This window comes from Benincasa hispida, chromosome 1 (genome assembly GCF_027475165.1).
Source record: "Benincasa hispida cultivar pf3 chromosome 1, pf3_genome.v1.1, whole genome shotgun sequence".
Lineage (NCBI taxonomy): Eukaryota > Viridiplantae > Streptophyta > Magnoliopsida > Cucurbitales > Cucurbitaceae > Benincasa > Benincasa hispida.
Genome location: NC_143478.1, coordinates 39664878 through 39684962, shown reverse-complemented (window position 1 = coordinate 39684962; position 20085 = coordinate 39664878). Strand labels below are relative to the sequence as shown.

General features: G+C 35.9%; 2 protein-coding genes and 1 non-coding gene across 6 annotated transcripts; 2 read left to right on the top strand and 1 right to left on the bottom strand.

The window, feature by feature from the left end:
• The first annotated feature begins 2339 nt into the window (after positions 1-2339).
• On the top strand, positions 2340-10568 carry LOC120070303 (kinetochore protein). 4 transcript variants are annotated; one of them, XM_039022224.2, is made up of 12 exons: positions 2340-2583; positions 2681-2724; positions 3999-4038; positions 4354-4563; positions 6565-6881; positions 8578-8703; positions 8777-8910; positions 9032-9129; positions 9211-9290; positions 9992-10122; positions 10206-10321; positions 10451-10568. In XM_039022224.2, the coding sequence occupies exons 1-11, from the start codon at positions 2547-2549 to the stop codon at positions 10270-10272; spliced, it is 1284 nt and encodes a 427-aa protein (XP_038878152.1). In that variant the 5' UTR covers positions 2340-2546; the 3' UTR covers positions 10273-10321; positions 10451-10568. The 4 variants fall into 4 exon arrangements, 3 of the variants coding, with proteins under 3 accessions (XP_038878152.1, XP_038878151.1, XP_090166566.1); XM_039022223.2 differs by having other exon boundaries at positions 10448-10568; XR_005479849.2 differs by having other exon boundaries at positions 9950-10122; positions 10206-10469.
• Positions 10569-12897: 2329 nt separating this feature from the next.
• On the top strand, positions 12898-15534 carry LOC120092698 (uncharacterized). The gene is made up of 4 exons (XM_090313144.1): positions 12898-12941; positions 13530-13789; positions 13979-15296; positions 15397-15534. Exons 1-3 carry the CDS (start codon positions 12898-12900, stop codon positions 15178-15180), a joined length of 1506 nt encoding a protein of 501 aa, XP_090169270.1. The 3' UTR covers positions 15181-15296; positions 15397-15534.
• A 4128-nt stretch (positions 15535-19662) lies between these two features.
• LOC150038436 (small nucleolar RNA R71) lies at positions 19663-19769 on the bottom strand. The gene has a single exon (XR_016527421.1). It is a non-coding gene; the product is annotated as a small nucleolar RNA R71 (small nucleolar RNA).
• Between the last annotated feature and the right edge of the window lie 316 nt (positions 19770-20085).

Sequence of the window (20085 nt, the reverse complement as noted above, 5' to 3'; positions counted from 1 at the left end):
GATTGGGTGAGAGTGACCAGATCGCCGACTCACTAAGCCTACCATTTTGGGGATTCTTTTGATTGGGGAGCTAAGAATACATCTACACAAGAAGAAATTCACTTATTCCCCATTGTTAGGGTAAATAAATCAATTGCTCCCTTAAGAGCTGATTTCGGGGCTTGAATAATATGGCACCACACCCTCTCTTGGCTCGAGAGGGGTTTGATCATAGTTGAACTATGACTTATTATTCATTAGAGGGATCAGTGGTACTTAAGGAGTTAGATGTAATTACAGGGGCAAAATGACAATTTTGGCCTAGATGTACTTACAAGCAATTTGTGAAGGGACATCGTACTGTTGACTGGTTATATCCAATGGACATAGAAATATATCTATAGTGCAAAGAGTGCAACTATCGATCTTTAGCAGAGTGCCCGACAGTTAATGGATATTAAATAATTTAATTAATTATTTAAGTACAATTAAAGCTTCAATCTATGGGTCCATAAGGCCCCCTTTGTAGCTCAATAAGTATTTAAATGAAAATCAATTTTGGATTAATTTGAATTGTTCAAATTAATTGAGGGAATTAATTATATGTGATATAATTAATGTTCTTAATTATATTTTATATAGTTATTATAATGTATTTGATATATTTTAATATAAAGTTTATTTGAGAGGAAATAAATATCTGAATATGATTCAAATATTAATTATATGAATTTGGTTCATAGAATTAAATTTAATATAAATTGGATTTATATTAAAAACCATTCACAAGAGAATTAAAACTATAGATTATATTGTATATGATACAATATTGGACCATAGGTTATATGTTATATATTACATATATATATATATTTCTTAAATTAAAATTAATTAATTTATATTTTTACTTTTAATTTTGAATTTTTTTCTTGGGAAGAAAATAACTTCCCTCCATGATCTCTCTCATCTCACATTTTGTGAGGGGTTGAGGGTTGTGGTGGTTCTTTAATTGTACATAATCCTTATTCTCTCAAGAAGATCTTAGAAGAAAAAAAGGAAATCCCAGTGTGAAAAGCTCTTGAATTCTTCCTCTACCAAAATTCAAAAAGGCCACAACTCTTGTGATTTTCATCCTAAGAGAATACAGAAGGCTTCTTGTAGTGATGGCCATCTTGGTTGGAGGGATTGTCTTCGTTCGTGACATTTTGGAAAGAAAAGGAAATTCGTGAAGATTTGGATCTTGAAGGGTAAGGTTTCTAAACATTTTCTTTTTTTCTTTTTTTTTTTTCCCCCAGTTTTCTTCTTCTTGGGCATGCTGTAATTTAGTCTTTTGAATGCATGATTTGTACTGTATTTTATGTTTATGTGAAAAAAAAAAATGGGATGATCCACATTTCCGCTCAGGGCCTTCATAGGTTCTTTCACTCAACGCCCAACTCACACAACCGTTTTTCCATTTTACACTAGGCATCATTGTATCCCTTTCTACTCGAGAGCTTAAGCTTCTATATTTAACATATTTTCTTGCCCCTTTTCCCGACTTACCTTATTGTTATTGACTTTCTAGGCGTCGATCAGGTTCACCATCTGGACGCATATATATGCAACACTTAGAATTTTTTTCCCTTCTTAGTCATTTCAAATGCATTATTCAATTAACATACTTAGTTCATGCTTTCCATTTATTACTAATACACATTTTAATCACATAATTAAGAGGACTTAAACTTAATTAATTAGTAAAACAAATTCATGGATTTACATTGTCAAAGCTTGGAGTTGGTTGTCGGAGTTGCTTGCTCGAAGGTGATTTTCATCATAGTTTGTAGTTGGAGGTGGTTGTTGAAGCCTATGAAAGTAGTTGTCAGAGTTGGTTATCAAAGTTTGTTATTGTAGGTGGTTATCGAAGACCAAAATTGGTCATCGGAGTTGGTGGTACGAAAGGTGGTTGTCGGAGTTGGGTCATCGAAGGTGGTTGTAGGAGCTCGAAATTGATCGTTGGAATTTTCATCGGAGTTGGTGGTACGAAAGGTGATCGTTGGAGTTGGGTCATCGAAGGTGGTTGTAGGAGCTCGAAATTGATCGTTGGAGTTTTCATCGAAGATGGTTATCGGAGCTCGAAATTGGTCCCCAAAGTGTGATAGGAATAATCAACAACAATGATCGATAGATAGAATCATCAAAAATATTGAAAGAAAAGAGAGTTGTAATGAGTTAAGGTAAATCGGTAAAATTTAATAACTCAACTTTCCCAAAATAAAAAAGTTGGCGGGCAAACACACCCAAATATAAATAGACTTCGTTACTTATCTCAGCTCCAAAATAGTGATTAAAGGGTAAATCGAAACGTTGGACCAAATATAAAAATAATAGTAATAATAATAATAATTCGAATACTCGGCATCATGATTCAGCGAAAACTGAAAACCCTCTCTTGGGAAAATTGTCGTCCCAGAGGCTCTGAAAAGCTCCAATCCATTGCCTATGCATCGCCTTCATCATTGAAATTTCTTGTTTGTTCAATATTCCTGTTGTGAACGCCGGTGTCCGGTTGTTTCAGGAGAGAAATGCAGGCGAATGCAGACTCTGACTGCGACATCTCCGGTACTTCCTTCACCTTGGTTATTAGACTTTTTTTTGTTTCCTCCCCCTAGGCCGATGATTAATTTATTGGCTTTATTTTCTAATCTGATCGCTACAGAGGACGATGATTTTCATTCAACTGAAGGAGCTATGGAGGAAAAGGTTTGTATCTCGTTTTCTCTAATCACCTTGTGTACCCTTAATCTTGTTCCAGGGATTTTTTTACACAACGTTTTTGTCTTGAACGACGATATTCAGGGCTTTGATATTTGTATTCTTTTAAAAAATAAGTAGTGATAGTGATATATTAGGTGTAGTTTGATAACCATTTCGTTTTTTTCTTTTTTCTTTTTTTGAAATTATGCTTGTTTTCCTACAACTTGCTTTGAATACTAAACATTTGAATTCTAAGCCATATTCGGTTTTTGAAAACACCCTTAAAAAGTAAATAACAAAAAAGAGAAAGCAATAGATGAATGTAGTGTTTGTAAGTTTAATTTTCCAAAATAATAATCGAAATGGTTATGAATCAAGGCATTAGTTGATTTTTGTTTCTTTTCCATCAATTACGTGCAAGTTTTGAACTTATTCTTCAACTCTGTCTTGAATGAAATATTTATTAACTCATGAAATTGACTTTGAAATAAATGCTAGTGGCTATATGGAAGTGGTCTGGAAACAGTTTCTGCTATTCGAATAAAAAATAGGAAAAAAACAAGTATTGTAAGAAGTGAATAAAAACAGGTTTGGTCGCGTTTGGATGAGTATTTTTGTAGTTGTTTTCACGGAAACCTATTTTTTCCTTAAAGGTGATTGAAGTTGTTTTTTTGCTCATACAATCATAAAATCACAAATGATACTTTCAAGCTTTAAAGAGTCTTTACTCTTAGTCTTGCCTAATTTATTTGAGAATAACGTCCAAACTATCTTACATCTGGAAGTAGGCTTACACGTTTTAGTTTTTCCTCACCCATTTTTAGCTATGTTTTTCTAAAATCAGGATATCTGATATTGTTAGCCATTTTGGTTTCTTATATCTTCTAAGAAACGCCTCTGAATCAAGAAAAAAAGTTAGTTTCCGTGAGAATTTTGAATGCTCTTTTATGAGATTGTTATAATTTTTGTTTTTGAGTCATTATGAGATCAATTCTTGTTGGCGAGCTTTGTTGTAACTTGTAAATGATTTTTAGACCATGTTTACGTTTTAGACGCTAGTCTTATTGCTTTATGGGCTTTTAACTTAATTCCTAAAGAAGTGTTAACTTTGTGTAACTTTGAGTATCAATAAAAATTTGTGCCTTTGGTTTTTTTTTCTATTATTTATTTTTCAATACTTGGCCTTGTCCATTCTTAGATGTGATTTTTTCTGTTTAGGTTGAATTATTTTTTGTCCTTGTTTGATACAAAAAGACTCATATATCTTTACACTTTATTAGGAAGAACTTCAGCTCAATTTAAGGCTGGACAGGCTCAAAGGTGAAGTATCTTTTCTGTATCCCCTTACAAAGCAATGTCCTATATATCTTTCAACTGGAAAATGAGTTTTTGTTACTTTTCATCATCTTACCTCCTTTTGTAACTGGGAGGTAGTTTCTAAAGGTCTTGTACTGATAACTTATCAATCAGGCACTTTTCACATCTTTCATTCATGTTCCGATCATTAATTGCCCCACCGTAATAGTCAATAATACTGGGATTGGTTAAGGGCTCTGCGAATGCCCTTATATTTTGTGTCTTCTAGCATTCTTCCCCTCTAATTTAAAATGTACTGGTTATTATATCTTTGGAAAGGCAAGCAATGTGCTCTCGAATTCTCTCCTGCCTCTGGTGCCAAGAGGTTAAATGAAGATAGTCCTCCTGGTTGTGCAACTAAAAGGCAAACTGGTGTATGCTCATGGTTTCCAGTAAACAAAGAAACCAAGGTAGTTAAGGTTCTGAATAACAGTGCTTCCTTTTCTTCATCCTATATAGCATACTCTGGAGCATGCAGCTCAGATAAAGGTACTACCTTATTCCTAGTTGTGGGTACTTTTTTCCGTATGTGTTATAAGCTCATCCTTCTAATGACCTTGATGATTAACAGGTCCTGAAGTAGGCAGACTTATTATAGGAGTGTCACCATGGCTTAATTATGTTCACACACATTAATGTTTTAAAAGACTAAAAGCACCTTGAAGCTTTTTTTCTTTGAAGAGGTGAGACGTAAGTTTTGAAGTGATATGAGGCATAAGCCTGAGTTTAAATTGAAGAACATTGAAAAAACATTAATTATTTTTTTTTTTTCTTAAAAAAAGGAGTAAAAACAAGCATCACTCGATGTAATGGTTACATTAATTCTTTTAATGTATATTTTTTTGTTTTAATAGAAAAGTTCACTTCTATCAATTGTCACTTTTATTTATTATTATTTTTTAATAAATATTATAAAAAATTCTTAACATTATTGGCATCTTGTAATTTTTGTCATCAATGTTTCTTTAAATGGTGGTCGTAAAACTAGCTATGGGCTAAATTATCTCGAGCAATGATGTATTAGCATGAATATATTAGATATCTAAATATCTTTGCACTCAGAAAGGCCCAACAACTAAGAAGCACACACTTTAGTTTGGTTAGTGTGTCTTTGTCGGATACTTGGACACTTGTTAGACACGTATCGAACACTTGTCCAATAAATGTGTTAGATATACATAGAACACCTTTTTTTTTTTTTTTTTTTTTTTTTTTAATACAAGCATAAAATACTTGTTGAGTAGGCCAAAAAACACATGTCATATATGACAATAATAATAAAATTTGAATGTGAAATACATCAAACTAATTTTTTAAGGATTATAAATGCATAAACTCATTTGCTTTGAATTTTCTTTTGGCATAAAATATATATATAAATGTACATTTTTATGAATCTGTCCTTGTAGTGTCATGCCCTAGAATTTTTTTAAAATGATATGTTGCCGTGTTTGTGTCGTATCCGTGTCTCGTATTCGTTCTCTCCTTCTCTCGAGCTTTTCAGCTCAAAAACTTCACAAAAACTGGCTGATACCCCCAAACCCTTCATAAACCGCTCTGCTGGTCCCCACAACAAAAATAACGAAACTCTTGTCCTCCTCCTACATTGCCCCTGTGATGAGTCCCCTTTTTACCCTTCCTTCTGTATGTGTGGATAACTGGGGGTCTAACAGAATACATAAGTGGACTTTTATAACAGAACTCTCGTCCTCCTCCTACACTGTCCCTGTGATGAGTCCCCTTTTTACCCTTCCTTTTGTACGTGTGGATAATTGGGGGTCTAACAGAATACATAAGTGGACTTTTATACTTTTGAAGACAAATAGTAAACTGTTATTTATATTTTTAGCTGTTTCACAAGGCACAAAGACTCTTAGGTTTGACCTACTTTCATGTAGGGACAGCTTGCTTATGATCAAATAAGGCTTAGACTCATGGCTAAAGATTTGAGCTGCCTCAAGGTGTAAGCCTCAAAAGCCAATAGCATAGCAACAAATATCTTTTTATTCCATGAGTAATACCATAAAAAGTGTTTTTGCAGCATGGAGGTCGAAGAATGTCATAGCTTTCCTGTCTTTCTGTAATTCCTATGAAAATAATTTTCTTAAAACATCTCTTTTGATAATATTTCTCAATCCGATTGATTTTCATTTTCATTTAAGCCATACTCCACGATTCAAGTGGTACGGGCTAAATAGTTGGCTTATTGAATCATTTGATTGATCTTTTGGTATGCTTATAGACCAATAGGCAAGAGCATTATGCGAGCTGAAAGTTGAATGAATTTGCTCGTAGTTGTTAGGATTGGTTACTTAAATCCATTTCTTTAGTTGGTTGGATTTAAACCATTTTGGATACATGAGCCAATCAATTACAAATAACACTTATGATGATAATCCTCCATAGGCTGATACATCTTTTTTTACATGCTGCTATTTTCTTAAAATTTGTGAACTGCTGTTGGTATTGATTACAAATCTACTGCTTCAGGAATCAGAGGCAAAGCCAAACCTAAATTTAGGTTTCATTCACAGAGGAGAGAACAATCATGCTCTGTTATTTGTGAGGATAGACTCTGCTCAGCATCCATATCCAAGGTTTATAATTTATCTGATACCTTTGATGCTTTTGCGTCAAGAACTGAGAAGTATCCAGCTGCAGAATGTCTCGAAGATTTGGTGGAAGAATTTGAAGACCAATCTGACATAGGACCTGCGCTGAACTGTGGAAATAGTGAGAGTTCAATTGCTGAGCTTTTAGATGTCCTCAAAGATAAGAATAGCTCACTAGATGGACATCTTGAATGGGTATGTTTGTTTCTTTTAACTTTCTAAAGCATCTTAATATCTATTACTGAAGCATCTTATTATCTATTAGTAATGCTAAGTCACGATAAATTCAATCAGATCTTTGAAACAATAACTTCTAAAACTAAATTTTTTAGTAGAAAATATGCCTCCTAAGCATTCACTTATACTTTATTTCTAACCTGTCATCCAATAACTAATATGCCTCAATTAACCTTATAATCAATGTCTTTCCTATAAGTACTCCTAACAGCTAATTTGATAGGAACCTAATCTTGATATTATAAAATATGCCTTAACTTATGAGCATTCAAATGTATTACAAGATATAAAAATGTGGAAGTTCACTAAGCATTCAAATGGTTTAGTTCTATCCGAAGACTAATCCCAAAATATGCCTCCTCCTTGCCCTTTCAATCCACTTTATGTATAATAACTAATGAGCTTTTCATTCAATGGCTATAGGCTTCTTAATACTCCCAACATTTTACCCAATTGCATTCCTAATGTGATGGCAAAGTTTTTTGATCCATTACTAGGTTGATTTTCTTGATTTTTTTTTAGTAACATTTCTAGATCAACTTTTTGATCTTTATATTGATTTTGATGCATAGTAATCTGGTTGATTCCTAATGTCATAGGTTTTCCATTTCTTTAGCTTTCATTGCCGAACAATTTCTTTAGCTTTCTTTAGTTTACTAAGCATTCAAATGGTTTAGTTCTATCCGAAGACTAATCCCAAAATATGCCTCCTCCTTGCCCTTTCAATCCACTTTATGTATAATAACTTATGAGCTTTTCATTCAATGACTATAGGCTTCTTAATACTCCCAACATTTTACCCAATTGCATTCCTAATGTGATGGCAAAGTTTTTAGATCCATTACTAGGTTGAGTTTCTTGATTGTTTTTTAGTAACATTTCTTGATCAACTTTTGGATCTTTATATTGATTTTGATGCATAGTAATCTGGTTGATTGTATATCATATTTTATTTATTTATTTATTTTTTTTTTTTTAAAAATGTTAATCAAGGATTAAAATCGTGATGGAAAGGATCACATAGAAAAACCCAGTCCAATCAACCTAGAGACTGCAAGAACACATTACAAAAAGGAGCCCTACCTATTATTAATCGAGGACAAAAGGAAAACAGATTAATATTTCAAACCCCATAAGAAGGCCTAGAAGTAAGAACCAAAGAGAGGCATTACACTATGTCAAACCCCATATCTCCTCTACAAATTAGCAAAGAAATTAGCTTTTTGTAATAAATGACCTTTATCTTCAGGAGGATATAGGACAACTTTATTGTTGAGGACAGCTCGAACACAAAATAATATTATTCATTTTCTAGAACATCAGGAAGGAAAGGTATCAGATACTGAAAGCTTTCAAGTTTTTCATATTGTCATTAGATAATTTAGTAGTTGTGGAAGGCTCAAAAAGAGTCATACTTAAACGAATTCACTTGTTAAGTTAGCAAGAGGAAAAATGTTAAAAGACTCATCCTTGGCCTGTTAGGTTCTTGTTTTTATGGAATGAACGGAACCCCACCCCCCCAAAAAAAAGAAAGGAAAAAATAAAGAAAAAAAAATGATAAATATAATGCAAGTATTAAGCTTTCTTTAGCTTTCATCGCCAAACAATTGCTTGTATACAGTGGTCAATTTCAATTAAATTCCATTTGCTGTAGCGTAGCCAACTTGGAGGGAAAATGCTCCCAATTGTTGAGAAGAGAGCTCTTGTTACATCTGTAGATAGAAGGGCTGACAGTGAAGATTCCCATATTTCCTCGGATAACGAGTCAAGTGACCATGAGGTATGTTTTGATGGTCGTGCAAATGGTTTATTTTGCTCAGTATGCAAATTATTGTTCCAATATGCTTGTGCAGGTCAATGATCAGAACTTGAAGCTTGCAGGCCTATGTACAAATGAGCAATCAATTACGGATAGATTTGAGGAAGCTTTAGTTGCTGCATGTATGGACGCTGAAAGGACTTCTGGGTTGGTGCCAAATCCACTAGGGTAAACCAGAAGAACTAAACTCTGTAATTTTGTGCTGAAGTTCTTTGCCAAATTTGAATTCAACCATGTAATTTCGGGTCAGTTGACCTAGTACCTGGCTCTTGTCAATTCGATTCTACAGAATTGGCTTATTTGGAAAGCTGCAGCAAGTCATGCAGAGCGAAAAAGAAAGAGAGATCAACTTCTTGAATGGGCTACATTGCAGCACAACTCCAAATGGTATTTTCAGCATCATCAATATTTTAAATCCTTCCATCAGTGTTGTACCTTAGTTTTTTAACATCTCTTTTGGTGTGTTAGGCTGCATTGATGTAAAGATCCTATCAAGATACTTGGATGCAAAGTTAACAGTATGCTCTTGCCTCTTTATAAACATGGAGGTACTTTCTTTGTTTTAGACAAGTGTAATATGAGAACTTATACATCTTTCTCATGGATTGGGAATTTCCATTTGGTATTTCAGCTGAAGGTGAATAAAATTGTAATGTTTGATTTAAATATGTTAGGAATCTAAGTGAAATTAGCATTGAAATTAGGATGTTGTACGCTTCCTTCTCTCTCATTGTCCTGTTATTATCTTGTCCAACGATCTCCTTTGTCAATCCTTTGCCTTGGTTTAGATATGTGGATGAGATAAATCTTTTTCTGGAAATATAAATTGTAGAGTATTGTGAAAGTAGTAATAGAGGATATATTGGAAATATTAATCGGAAATATAAAGTAGGAAAAAGAAAAAAAAAGATGGGCTTGTGTGGGCTTGTGTTTCCTCTGCCGATTTGCATATGATGCAGCAGTAGGGGGAGACGGAACCATCCGGTGATCGTTCCTGTAGCTTATCCCGTGCATTGAGTAAAGACTCAAGAGGAACTCTGGAGCCTTTGTTCGTTCGTCTCATAGATTTTTTTCAGATTTGTTTCCCGTTCTATGGTTCCTGATTTATTCCTGTTTTTCATGCGCCAAAAACTCAAGTCACACCACACGTTTGCAGAGGAATTTATATTTCCTGCTCATAGTTTCTTCACTGAATTTCTTGCCCCAGTACCATTTGCTGAAATGATACTTCTATCATTTGATTTTGAAGCGCTCTCTGTTGCAAAATGGTGATGAATCCATTGCAACCGAAGGTGAAAAAAGGACAGTTATTTTCAGCCAACGAGTTTGCAGCGTTGTCGAACTTGAAGTTGGGAACTTAATTCGTATCAACCCTCCATGGTATATATTTTGTTCTTATTCAACATTTGCGATAAATTTTATATTGTTTGGTTACTAACACACTCATCTTAAATGGTTGGCAGGAAAGAAGTTCCGGTTGATCGTGCTCACAATATTATCTTGTCAACATATTTCGCCCAACTCACTTGAGATCTTTAGAAGGAATGTTGCATATTCACCTGATAAGTGAAAAACTTGTGTAAGCTTTCTGTTTGTTTGTTTTGTTTTGCTTTTGTTTAGGAGGTAAACATTCTGTTTATACCCCTTTACGCCCTTTTGTACAGAGTATAATACCCTTTTTTTTTTTTTACATGAAATATTATAGCAGGTATTAAGATTTGGAGCCATCCCGTCAGCATTTAAGACATCTCTATTTCTTCCTAGAAGTGGTAGATTCAAATAATTTTGCTTTAATTAAATAAGAGGGAAAATTACCCTTTTTGGTCTTTGAGTTTTTAAGGTGTGCATTTGGTCGTTTCAATGGCTAATTTAGTTCATTAGTTTTCTTCAATAGGTTTAAAAATCCCTCAACTAACAAACCTTTTAAATTTAAACAAAAAATTGAAAACATAGATGACTTGACAAAGATTGAATTTATATATATATATATATATATATATTAAACCATCGCCAAAAACATAATCTAAGAACACTAAAGCAAAGTTTAGTTCAAGATCCCTAAAGTATTGTTTAAAAATAAATGAATAAAACAAAATAAAACATTTAAATTTAAAATTACTAAACTCAGTTGTTCCCTTTTAAACTTTCAAAACTTCTTAAGATATGATATTGAACAGAAGCGACTCTCTAGTCTCATATGGTACCATCAATAGATCTTCCCACCATGCTCATGTACTTAGCCTTTACTCGAAAGAAAAAAACATTTAAAGAAAAATTGAATATATAAAATACTTTGTCAGTAATCTCCCTGTTGGGGTCAACTTATGCAATCACATGTAAGCATGAACTTAAACAGCTCTATGCTAGTGAGACCTAAGATTTTTCATTCCTCGCTCACTTTGTTTCCTTTCCTCTAAGCGTGCATCAATTTCATATATATCATGTCCCGTGTATATCACTTTCATATACATAAGACCTTTTGGACATGCATCACTTTCACACACCCCAAGTTTACACTAAGAATGTTGGGATGTGCACCACTTTTGTGTAGACATAACCCACTGAGTGTATGCTATTTCCGTACACCTCAATCCCCAATACTAGGTATGTATCACTTTTGTATATACTGACCCTAGCACATAAACTATCATGCACTAGAGTCGTTGAACATGCACCACTTTCGTACCGTCAAAAACTATGGGAAGGAAAATAGATCACATACCAAATTCATAATTTCATGTAACAATCGCATATGCATGAGTCCCACATAAAATCTTGTAAATAATGTCATGCTAATCAGTCTTGACAAACATTCATAATCTCATAATAATGGATCGACTTTAGTGCATCACTTGCATGCACTAGATCCCTTGAAAACATGTACGTAATAAATCACTCATAGTAAATCACATGGCATACATTCATAATTTCATAATCAATCACATGGCATACGTTCATAGTTTCATAATAAGTCACATGAAAATATGTACATCAACATATATCTAACTTTTGTCTCGCCTCGTGTCATTGAGGTATTCTAATAGTAGTGTCACTTACCTTGAAATTAAGTCCAAATAATTAATCTCCTCACCAGATTATTAAATCTTCCACATAAAATCTTGGGGATTAATTATGATGAACTACACAAATAAATTTGCAAAAGGAGAGGAATCATTGATTTTGATAGACATACCAAATTTATTTCCCATTCCAGAAGTATATGGTGTGGCATTAAGCTTATGAATTTTGGACATTACTTTTTTTCCATACAATTTGGTTTGGAGTATCGACGAATAAACGTTGATGCATTTCACCAATTCATAGTAAAGTTCTTCCATCCCCAAAAAAAATATGTGAGATTTTTTTAATTTTGTATTCAATTGATAAGCCTTTGATAATATATATATATATAGAGAGAGAAGGAGTCCGATAATATTACTGTAGAATGAGTTCGTTCAAATGCAGATTGAATAGTGTAATTGTCAAAAGGATCTTGAGCAACATTAAGAAAGTCAATTGAATGGGCTAATTCCATAATGATTTTGACAACTTCCTTTTGTTGATCAATTTTCAAGCATTTCTTCACCACATTGCAACCAAATTTACTGCTGGCTAAATCACTAAATTTCCCCTCCAATTGTCCTTGATGTCGGGCCCAATTACATGTTGAACCACATAGTTCCTATACCAAAATTTAAACAAATATAGCCATATTAATAGATTAATATATCATTCATAGTAAGAAGTATGTTAAATTACAATTTTAGGTAGTACTCAAATACTTTAACAAATTTCTATGTTTTCGATTTTGTATCTAATAAGTCCTTCAATTCAACTTTAATTTCTATTTCAAGTATGATAAAGCAAAAATCTATTAGATATTAAATTGAATGTTTAGAACACTATTACATATCATTTAAAGTTAATGGGCTATTTGACACAAACATGAAAATTTAGTGAATAAACTAAACCCTTAACCCTTAAAAATTAAGAGTACATATTATAAATAAATTAAACTCACCCACATTTATTGTTTGCTAGAATGGGCGAGTTTATAATGATACTGTTGAGTAAACTAGTACAAAATCAACTCATATAAAACTTTGACAGATACCATGTTCTATAATCATACGACAACCCGAACCATTTGTGGCGATGGCTACAATGTTTCTTGCCATTGCATTAAAAACAGACTGCATGTAATTATTTCAAACATAAATTAAACTACAACAAAATTAGGATAGGATAGATCTAAAAAAGGGCTTTCTAAAGGCTTAAGATCATATATTACATTATATTATGTGAATGGTAAATTTGAAATTACCTGTCTAGTGAAATTATTGTTATTTACAATAAAGAAGTGGAGGAGGTTGTTAAGCCTCAAATTATCTACACCTATAAATGCAAGGGTAAGAAGGGAAATGGCCAGCCAGCTAAGGTGACAGAAGGAGAAACAATCAGTTAGAGACCACAAAACCATTTTAAAAGGTAGCAGGAGGGAGAAGGAAGGTTTCAGGGAATATTTTGGGGTAAAGGTTGAGAGTGGCTTTTGCAGGAGAGGACCACCAGCTCTCTCTAATGTGCTGGTTGATTTTATTTCCATTTTTGCTCAATCATCTTGTCTTCTTTAAGGAGTGTTGCTACATTTTGGGGAATGTTTTCTTTTCCATTTTTGATTACTTTTGAAAGCTCAATGGAGAATGTTCATAAATAAATCTATCTTAGTCTCATTACTCTGTTCTCTTCTTGTTTTCTTTCTTGCATATCGGTTAGGTTATTTGTTGCAGGGAAGAAGAACCTAGCAAGTGGTATCAGAGCTCGCTTCAACCTAGGGTGAACAAGAGCTATGGCTCAAAAGCAACTGGAGGAAAAAAGAACCTAGCAAGTGGTATCAGAGCCCGCTTCAACCTAGGGCGAACAAGAGCTATGGCTCAAAAGCAACTAGAGGAAAGAATGGAGAAGAACGTGAAGGAGATCTCAGAAGTAAAAGAGATGCTGATGGGATTATGCAAAAACATTGAAAAGCTCACGGAGGAGATGATTGAAAGTAACTCCGTCCGGAAGGCTGAGGAATCAGGGACTACTGACGCACTGTGATTGAAGCTCAAGGGGAAGATCGAAGAGTCTGACTCATCACCACACATTGGTATGCGAGGTCCGGATAAGAGTAAGTACAAGAGGCTAGAAATACTTGTATTCGCGGGAGAAAATCTGGAGTCTTGGGTGTATTGAGTAGAACACTACTTCGAGATCCATGAGTTGTCGGATCCGGAGAAGGTGAAGGTAGTGGTAATCAGCTTTGGGCCAGATGAGGTCGACTGGTTTCGTTGGAGTCACAACCGGAAGGTGATCACTACGTGGGAGGAGCTGAAGAGAAGGATGTTTGAATACAGGCAGACTGGAGAAGGAAGTTTGGGTGCGCGACTACTGAGGATAAGGCAAGAAGGATCATACTCAAACTATGTGAAGAAGTTTGTAGCATATTCAGCTCATCTTCTCGACTTAACAGAGGATGTTCTCAAAGATACCTTCATCAATGGGCTGGAACCTACGTTGAGGGTAGAGGTGATTAGCAGAAAACCAACAACCTTGGAGGAATGTATGCGCGAAGCCCAGTTAGTGAGTGATAGAAACATGGCCCTGAAGCTAGCACTAGCGGACCTGGGTGTAGTTGGGCCGGGTAGGAAAGAAACCCAAATGAAAGAGGGTGCAACATCTGAAAGAAAGAGTGGGAGACCGATGGATGTGCAAGCTATAAAACACATCACCTTACCAGTGAAAGGTAACCACGTGAAAAGAGATCCTCCCATGAAGCGCCTATTAGATAGTGAGTTTCGTGACCAGCTGGACAAGGGCCTTTGTTTTAGATGTAATGAGAAATACGCACTTGGCTGTAGATGCAAAGTCAAGGAAAATCGCGAGCTCATGCTATTTATTACCAACAAAGAAGAGGAAACGGTCGTGGATGAAGAGGAAGGAGAAGAGCTAAAGGAGATGAAAGCCATAGAGGACGAAGATAAAGCAGAAATTGTTCTGAGATCCATGTTTGGGTTGTCCGCTCGAGGAACAATGAAGCTAAAAGGGGAGTTGAAGGGAAAAGAAGTCCTTGTGCTAATAGACTGTGAAACAACCCACAACTTTGTTCATCAGAAAATAGTAAGAGAGCTGCATCTTCCAATCGACAAAAAAAACTTCAATGTGGTGATCGAGAATGGTACGGTAATACAAGAGGAAGGAGTATGCAAAGCCCTGGAGTTGAATCCTCCCGCCCTGACCGTGAAGACTGACTTTCTTGCCATTGATCTCAGACAAATGGACCTGGTGTTAGGGATACCATGGCTATGTACAACAGGGTTTATAGGAGTGCATTGGCCTTCACTAACCATGTCTTTCTTGGCAGGTAACTCACAAGTCGTATTCGCGAGGATCCCTCATTGACCAAATCGAAAGTGTCATTCAAGACCTTAGCAAAAACATGGCAGGCAAAGGACTGATAACGGGTAGAAATACACATTATTACAGCGCAAAGTTATAAACAATGCAGGATTGCGACGGTAAAAATATATAATATTGTGTCCAAAAGCATTAAGTTTACAACATTGCGATCGCATGCGTCCATCGCATTAAAATAGCTAACTTACGTATTTTATGCAGGAAAATGTGTTGACACAAGGTGGAAAGGCGATCCAAAGAAATTAACGTCCGAGCACATTAAGAGATTGCGACTGCAAGGCTATGCGATCATTTGCGCTCGCAAAAATCTGCTCAAGAAGGTGGTTGCATAGAGTCGACGCTTCAAGGTGGGCGCATCTAGGTTAAAGCTTAATAAATCACGATGGGACAGAAAGTTGATGACGGTCGATTATGAATTAAGTTGACAAGCCATTAGCGACATACTGTAGCAAGTACACTTAACTTTTCGGTGACAAATATTCGACACTTCAGACAGAGAATTAATGACATCCCATCAGTGTAATCATTCAATAGAAAAAGTTCTTCACCCTGAAGCTCTATAAATACCCGAGGTCACCTTCGTTTAAGGAGTTCAGATAGATATTCTACTACTGCTTTAGAAGCATCAATCTTTCCAGGTCAAATCTTTAGTAGCTCTGCTCCTCAGACCTTAGAGTTCTTCTACACCTTATACTTAGAAGGCGGAAGTGAGTAAAGGGAGATTACGTCAAAAGATCATCCTGGTGAACTTGGAAGAGTGTCGGGAAGCATAGAAAACAGAGAGAGGGCCAACTCTTGCGGAAGCAAGAACATCTTTTGGGCAAAATAGAGATAACACAGTGTAAAAGCCTTGGGAAACAAGATATTGCTACCAGGCTCTCTACCCTTATTTTCCATTGTCATTTTGTACTCTGAATCTATCTATAAAATGGAAATTGCATCTTTTTATCTGTTCACTCTCTTTACATTACGCATGAGTAGCTAAATCTGTCGAATGGGTTGAGAAGCACTTAGCTAGCATAACCTAGGAACATCACTTTATGTGATCATCTTATATTATGTATGCGTCATTCGTCCATTAGAGATACTCGGGAGGGTAGTCTAAGGATAAAATCTAGGCTTGGAAAAGTCAGATTAGAATCTAGGCTCGGGAGAGTCAGATTAGAACCGCATAATCAAGAGATAGAAGCTTAGGAATAAGTTTTGTTTGCTATTAATGCATCGCATGCACCCTAGAGATAGGATATGATTGTATGCTATCATCTTGTCCATATATGCATCTTTCATCATCGCATAGGCAAGAAGTAGAGACATTAGGAATAAGCTTTATAGACATTATCGCATTCATCGCATGTGTCCTAAAATTAGAAGCTATCGCATTTGCATTGGAAAATGAACTGCTGTCGTATGAATGTAGCATGATCGCATAGCTTAAACGCATTCTTAGGAAACATTAGCTAAAGACCTTCTTAACTCGTTCCTCCGCATACTCAGTGTATCTGTCGTATAATTACTCTCAAATTCGTCGCATACACTTTATACCTTAAACAACAAACCAACCAACTCTTTGATTTATTTGTTACCGCAAAGTGATCTAAAATTACCATCGCATACTATTCTTCCTTAGTCCCTGTGTTCGACCCTGGGCTTACCAGGCAACTCAGTAGGATTTATACTTGGGTCTTGCTGAATAAACTTGTATGCACAACACATATTCCACCACCGCATTCTACACCATTATTTCATCGCATAAAATAATGCATCATTACGCCGCGAGATCGTCCTGGTCAACTCGGAAGAGTGCCGGAAAGTGTAAAAAACAGAGAGAGGGCCAACTCTTGTGGAAGCAAGAACATTTTTTGGGCAGAATAGAGATAACACAGTGTAAAAGCCTTAGGAAGCAAGATATTGCTACCAGGCTCTCTACCCTTATTTTCCATTATCATTTTGTACTCTGAATCTATCTATAAAATGGAAATTGCATCTTTATATCTGTCCACTCTCTTTACATTACGCATGAGTAGCTAGATCTGTCGAATGGGTTGAGAAGCACTTAACTAGCATAACCTGTGAACTTTACTTTATGCGATCATCTTGTATTATGTATGCGTCATTCGTCCATTAGAGATACTCTGGAGGGTAGTCTAAGGATAGAATCTAGGCTTGAAAAATTCAGATTAGAATCTAGGCTCGGGAGAGTCAGATTAGAACCGTATAATCAAGAGGTAGAAGCTTAGGAATAAGTTTTGTTTGCAATTAACGCATTGCATGCACCCTAGAGATAGGATATGATTGTATGCTGTCACCTTGTCCATGTGTGCATCTTTCATCATCGCATAGGCAAGAAGTAGAGACTTAGGAATAAGCTCTATAGACATTATCGCATTCATCGCATGCGTTCTAAAATTAGGAGCTATCCCATTTGTATTAGAAAATGAACTACTGTCGCATGAGTGTAGCATGATCGCATAGTTTGAACGCATTCTCAAGAAACGCTAGCTAAAGACCTTCTTAACCCGTTCCTCTGCATACTCAGTGTATCTGTTGCATATTTACTCTTTTCTCAAATCTGCCGCATACCTTTATACCTTAAACAACAAACCAACCAACTCTTTGATTTATTTGTTATCGTAAAATGATCTAAAATTACCATCGCATACTGTTCTTCCTTAGTCTCTGTGTTCGACCCTAGGCTTACCAGGAAACTCAGTAGGGTTTATACTTGGGTCTTGCTGAATAAACTTGCATGCACAACGCATATTCCATCACCACATTCTACACCATTATTTCATCGCATAAAATAATGCATCATTACGCCGAGAGATCGTCCTGGTGAACTCGTAAAAGTGTCGGGAAGTGTGGAAACAGAGAGAAGGCTAACTCTTGCCGAAGCAAGAACATTTTTTGGGCAGAATAGAGATAACACAGTGTAAAATCCTTGGGAAGCAAGATATTGCTACCAGGCTCTCTACCCTTATTTTCCATTGTCATTTTGTACTCTGAATCTATCTATAAAATGGGAATTGCATCTTTATATCTGTCCACTCTCTTTACATTGCGCATGAGTAGCTAGATCTGTCGAATGAGTTGAGAAGCACCTAACTAGCATAACCTGGGAACTTCACTTTATGTGATCATCTTGTATTATATATGCGTCATTCGTCCATTAGAGATACTGGGGAGGGTAGTCTAAGGATATAACTAGGCTTGGAAAAGTCATATTAGAATCTAGGCTCGGGAGAGTCAGATTAGAATCGCATAATCAAGAGATAGAAGCTTAGGAATAAGTTTTGTTTGCTATTAACGCATTGCATGCACCCTAGAGATAGGATATGATTGTATGCTGTCACCTTGTCCATGTGTGCATCTTTCATCATCGCAAAAGAAATAAGTAGAGACTTAGGAATAATCTCTATAGACATTATCGCATTCATTGCATGCGTCCTAAAATTAGAAGCTATCACATTTGCATTGGAAAATGAATTGCTATCGCATGAGTGTAGCATGATCGCATAGCTTGAACAAATTCTCAGGAAATGCTAGCTAAAGATCTTCTCAACCCGTTCCTCCGCATACTCATTGTATTTGTCGCATATTTACTCTTTTCTCAAATCTACCTCACTTTATACCTTAAACAACAAACCAACCAACCAATACCTTGATTTATTTGTTACTGCAAGGTAGTCAAAATTTACCATCGCATATTGTTTTCCTTAATCTCTGTGTTTGACCCTGGGCTTACCAGGCAACTCAGTAGGATTTATACTTGGGTCTTACTGAGAAAACTTGCATGCATAACGCATATTCCACCATCGCATTCTACACTATTATTTCATTGCATAAAATAATGCATCAAGTTTTTGGCGTCGTTGTCGGGGACTTCGACAATACTTTGTGCTAACAGTAATTTTTTTTTATTTTCTTTCCAGCTTTCAATCTCTAGTGAAATACGACACAGAGATTGAAAGAACGTTCCGATGAAGATTGAGAGACAATAGCCAACAACAACAAGACAAAACTCCAAGAATGGCGGAACAACCGGAAGAGAGGGCCGCAAACGCAATAATATAATGGCCAACTCCATCCTCCTAGCGAATGACCGCGATAGACCCATTCGGGACTATGCGTCACCCAACCTATATGATTTCTCCCCGGGAATCATGAGGCCAACTCTGGACGGATCGAGGTTTGAAATGAAACCGGTTATATTGCAGGTGATTCAAACGATCGGGCAGTTTGGTGGAAGGCGTGGATCCACATGCCCATCTCCGGAGTTTTATTAAAATCTACAACACTTTTATGTTTCTAAATATCTTTGCCGAGGAGGTTCAACTAACGTTGTTCCCATTTTCCTTATGCGATCAAGCAAGAAAATGGGCTTATTCTTTCGAGCCAGGGGAGATAACATCGTGGGAACAAGTAGTGGAAAAGTTCATGAAGAAATACTTCTCTCCAACGGAGAACGCAAGAAGGAGGAAGTTAATTACGAATTTTGAACAGGAAATTGACGAATCGCTCAGTGATGCCTGGGCGAGGTTTAAGATGCTGGTAAGAGATTGCCCACATAACGGCTTACCAGATTGTCTACAGATGGAGATTTTCTACCACAGACTGAACCTGCATCACAGACGGCTGCCGATGCGGCAACAACTGATGGTCTGCTTGATAAAACTTACGATGAGGCGAAAAATATACTTGATCGCATTTAAAAAAATCATGAGGACTGGAGAGAAAGCGATCAAAGATTAAGAATTAAAGACAGTGACGCGAACAATGGGGCCATCGATTCCCTACAAACCCAAATGAACGCGATGATGAGTTTGATACAAGACATCGCAATAATAGCATGAGAGTGCAAAAAGGGCAGGCCAACACAATTGCTCAAACGAC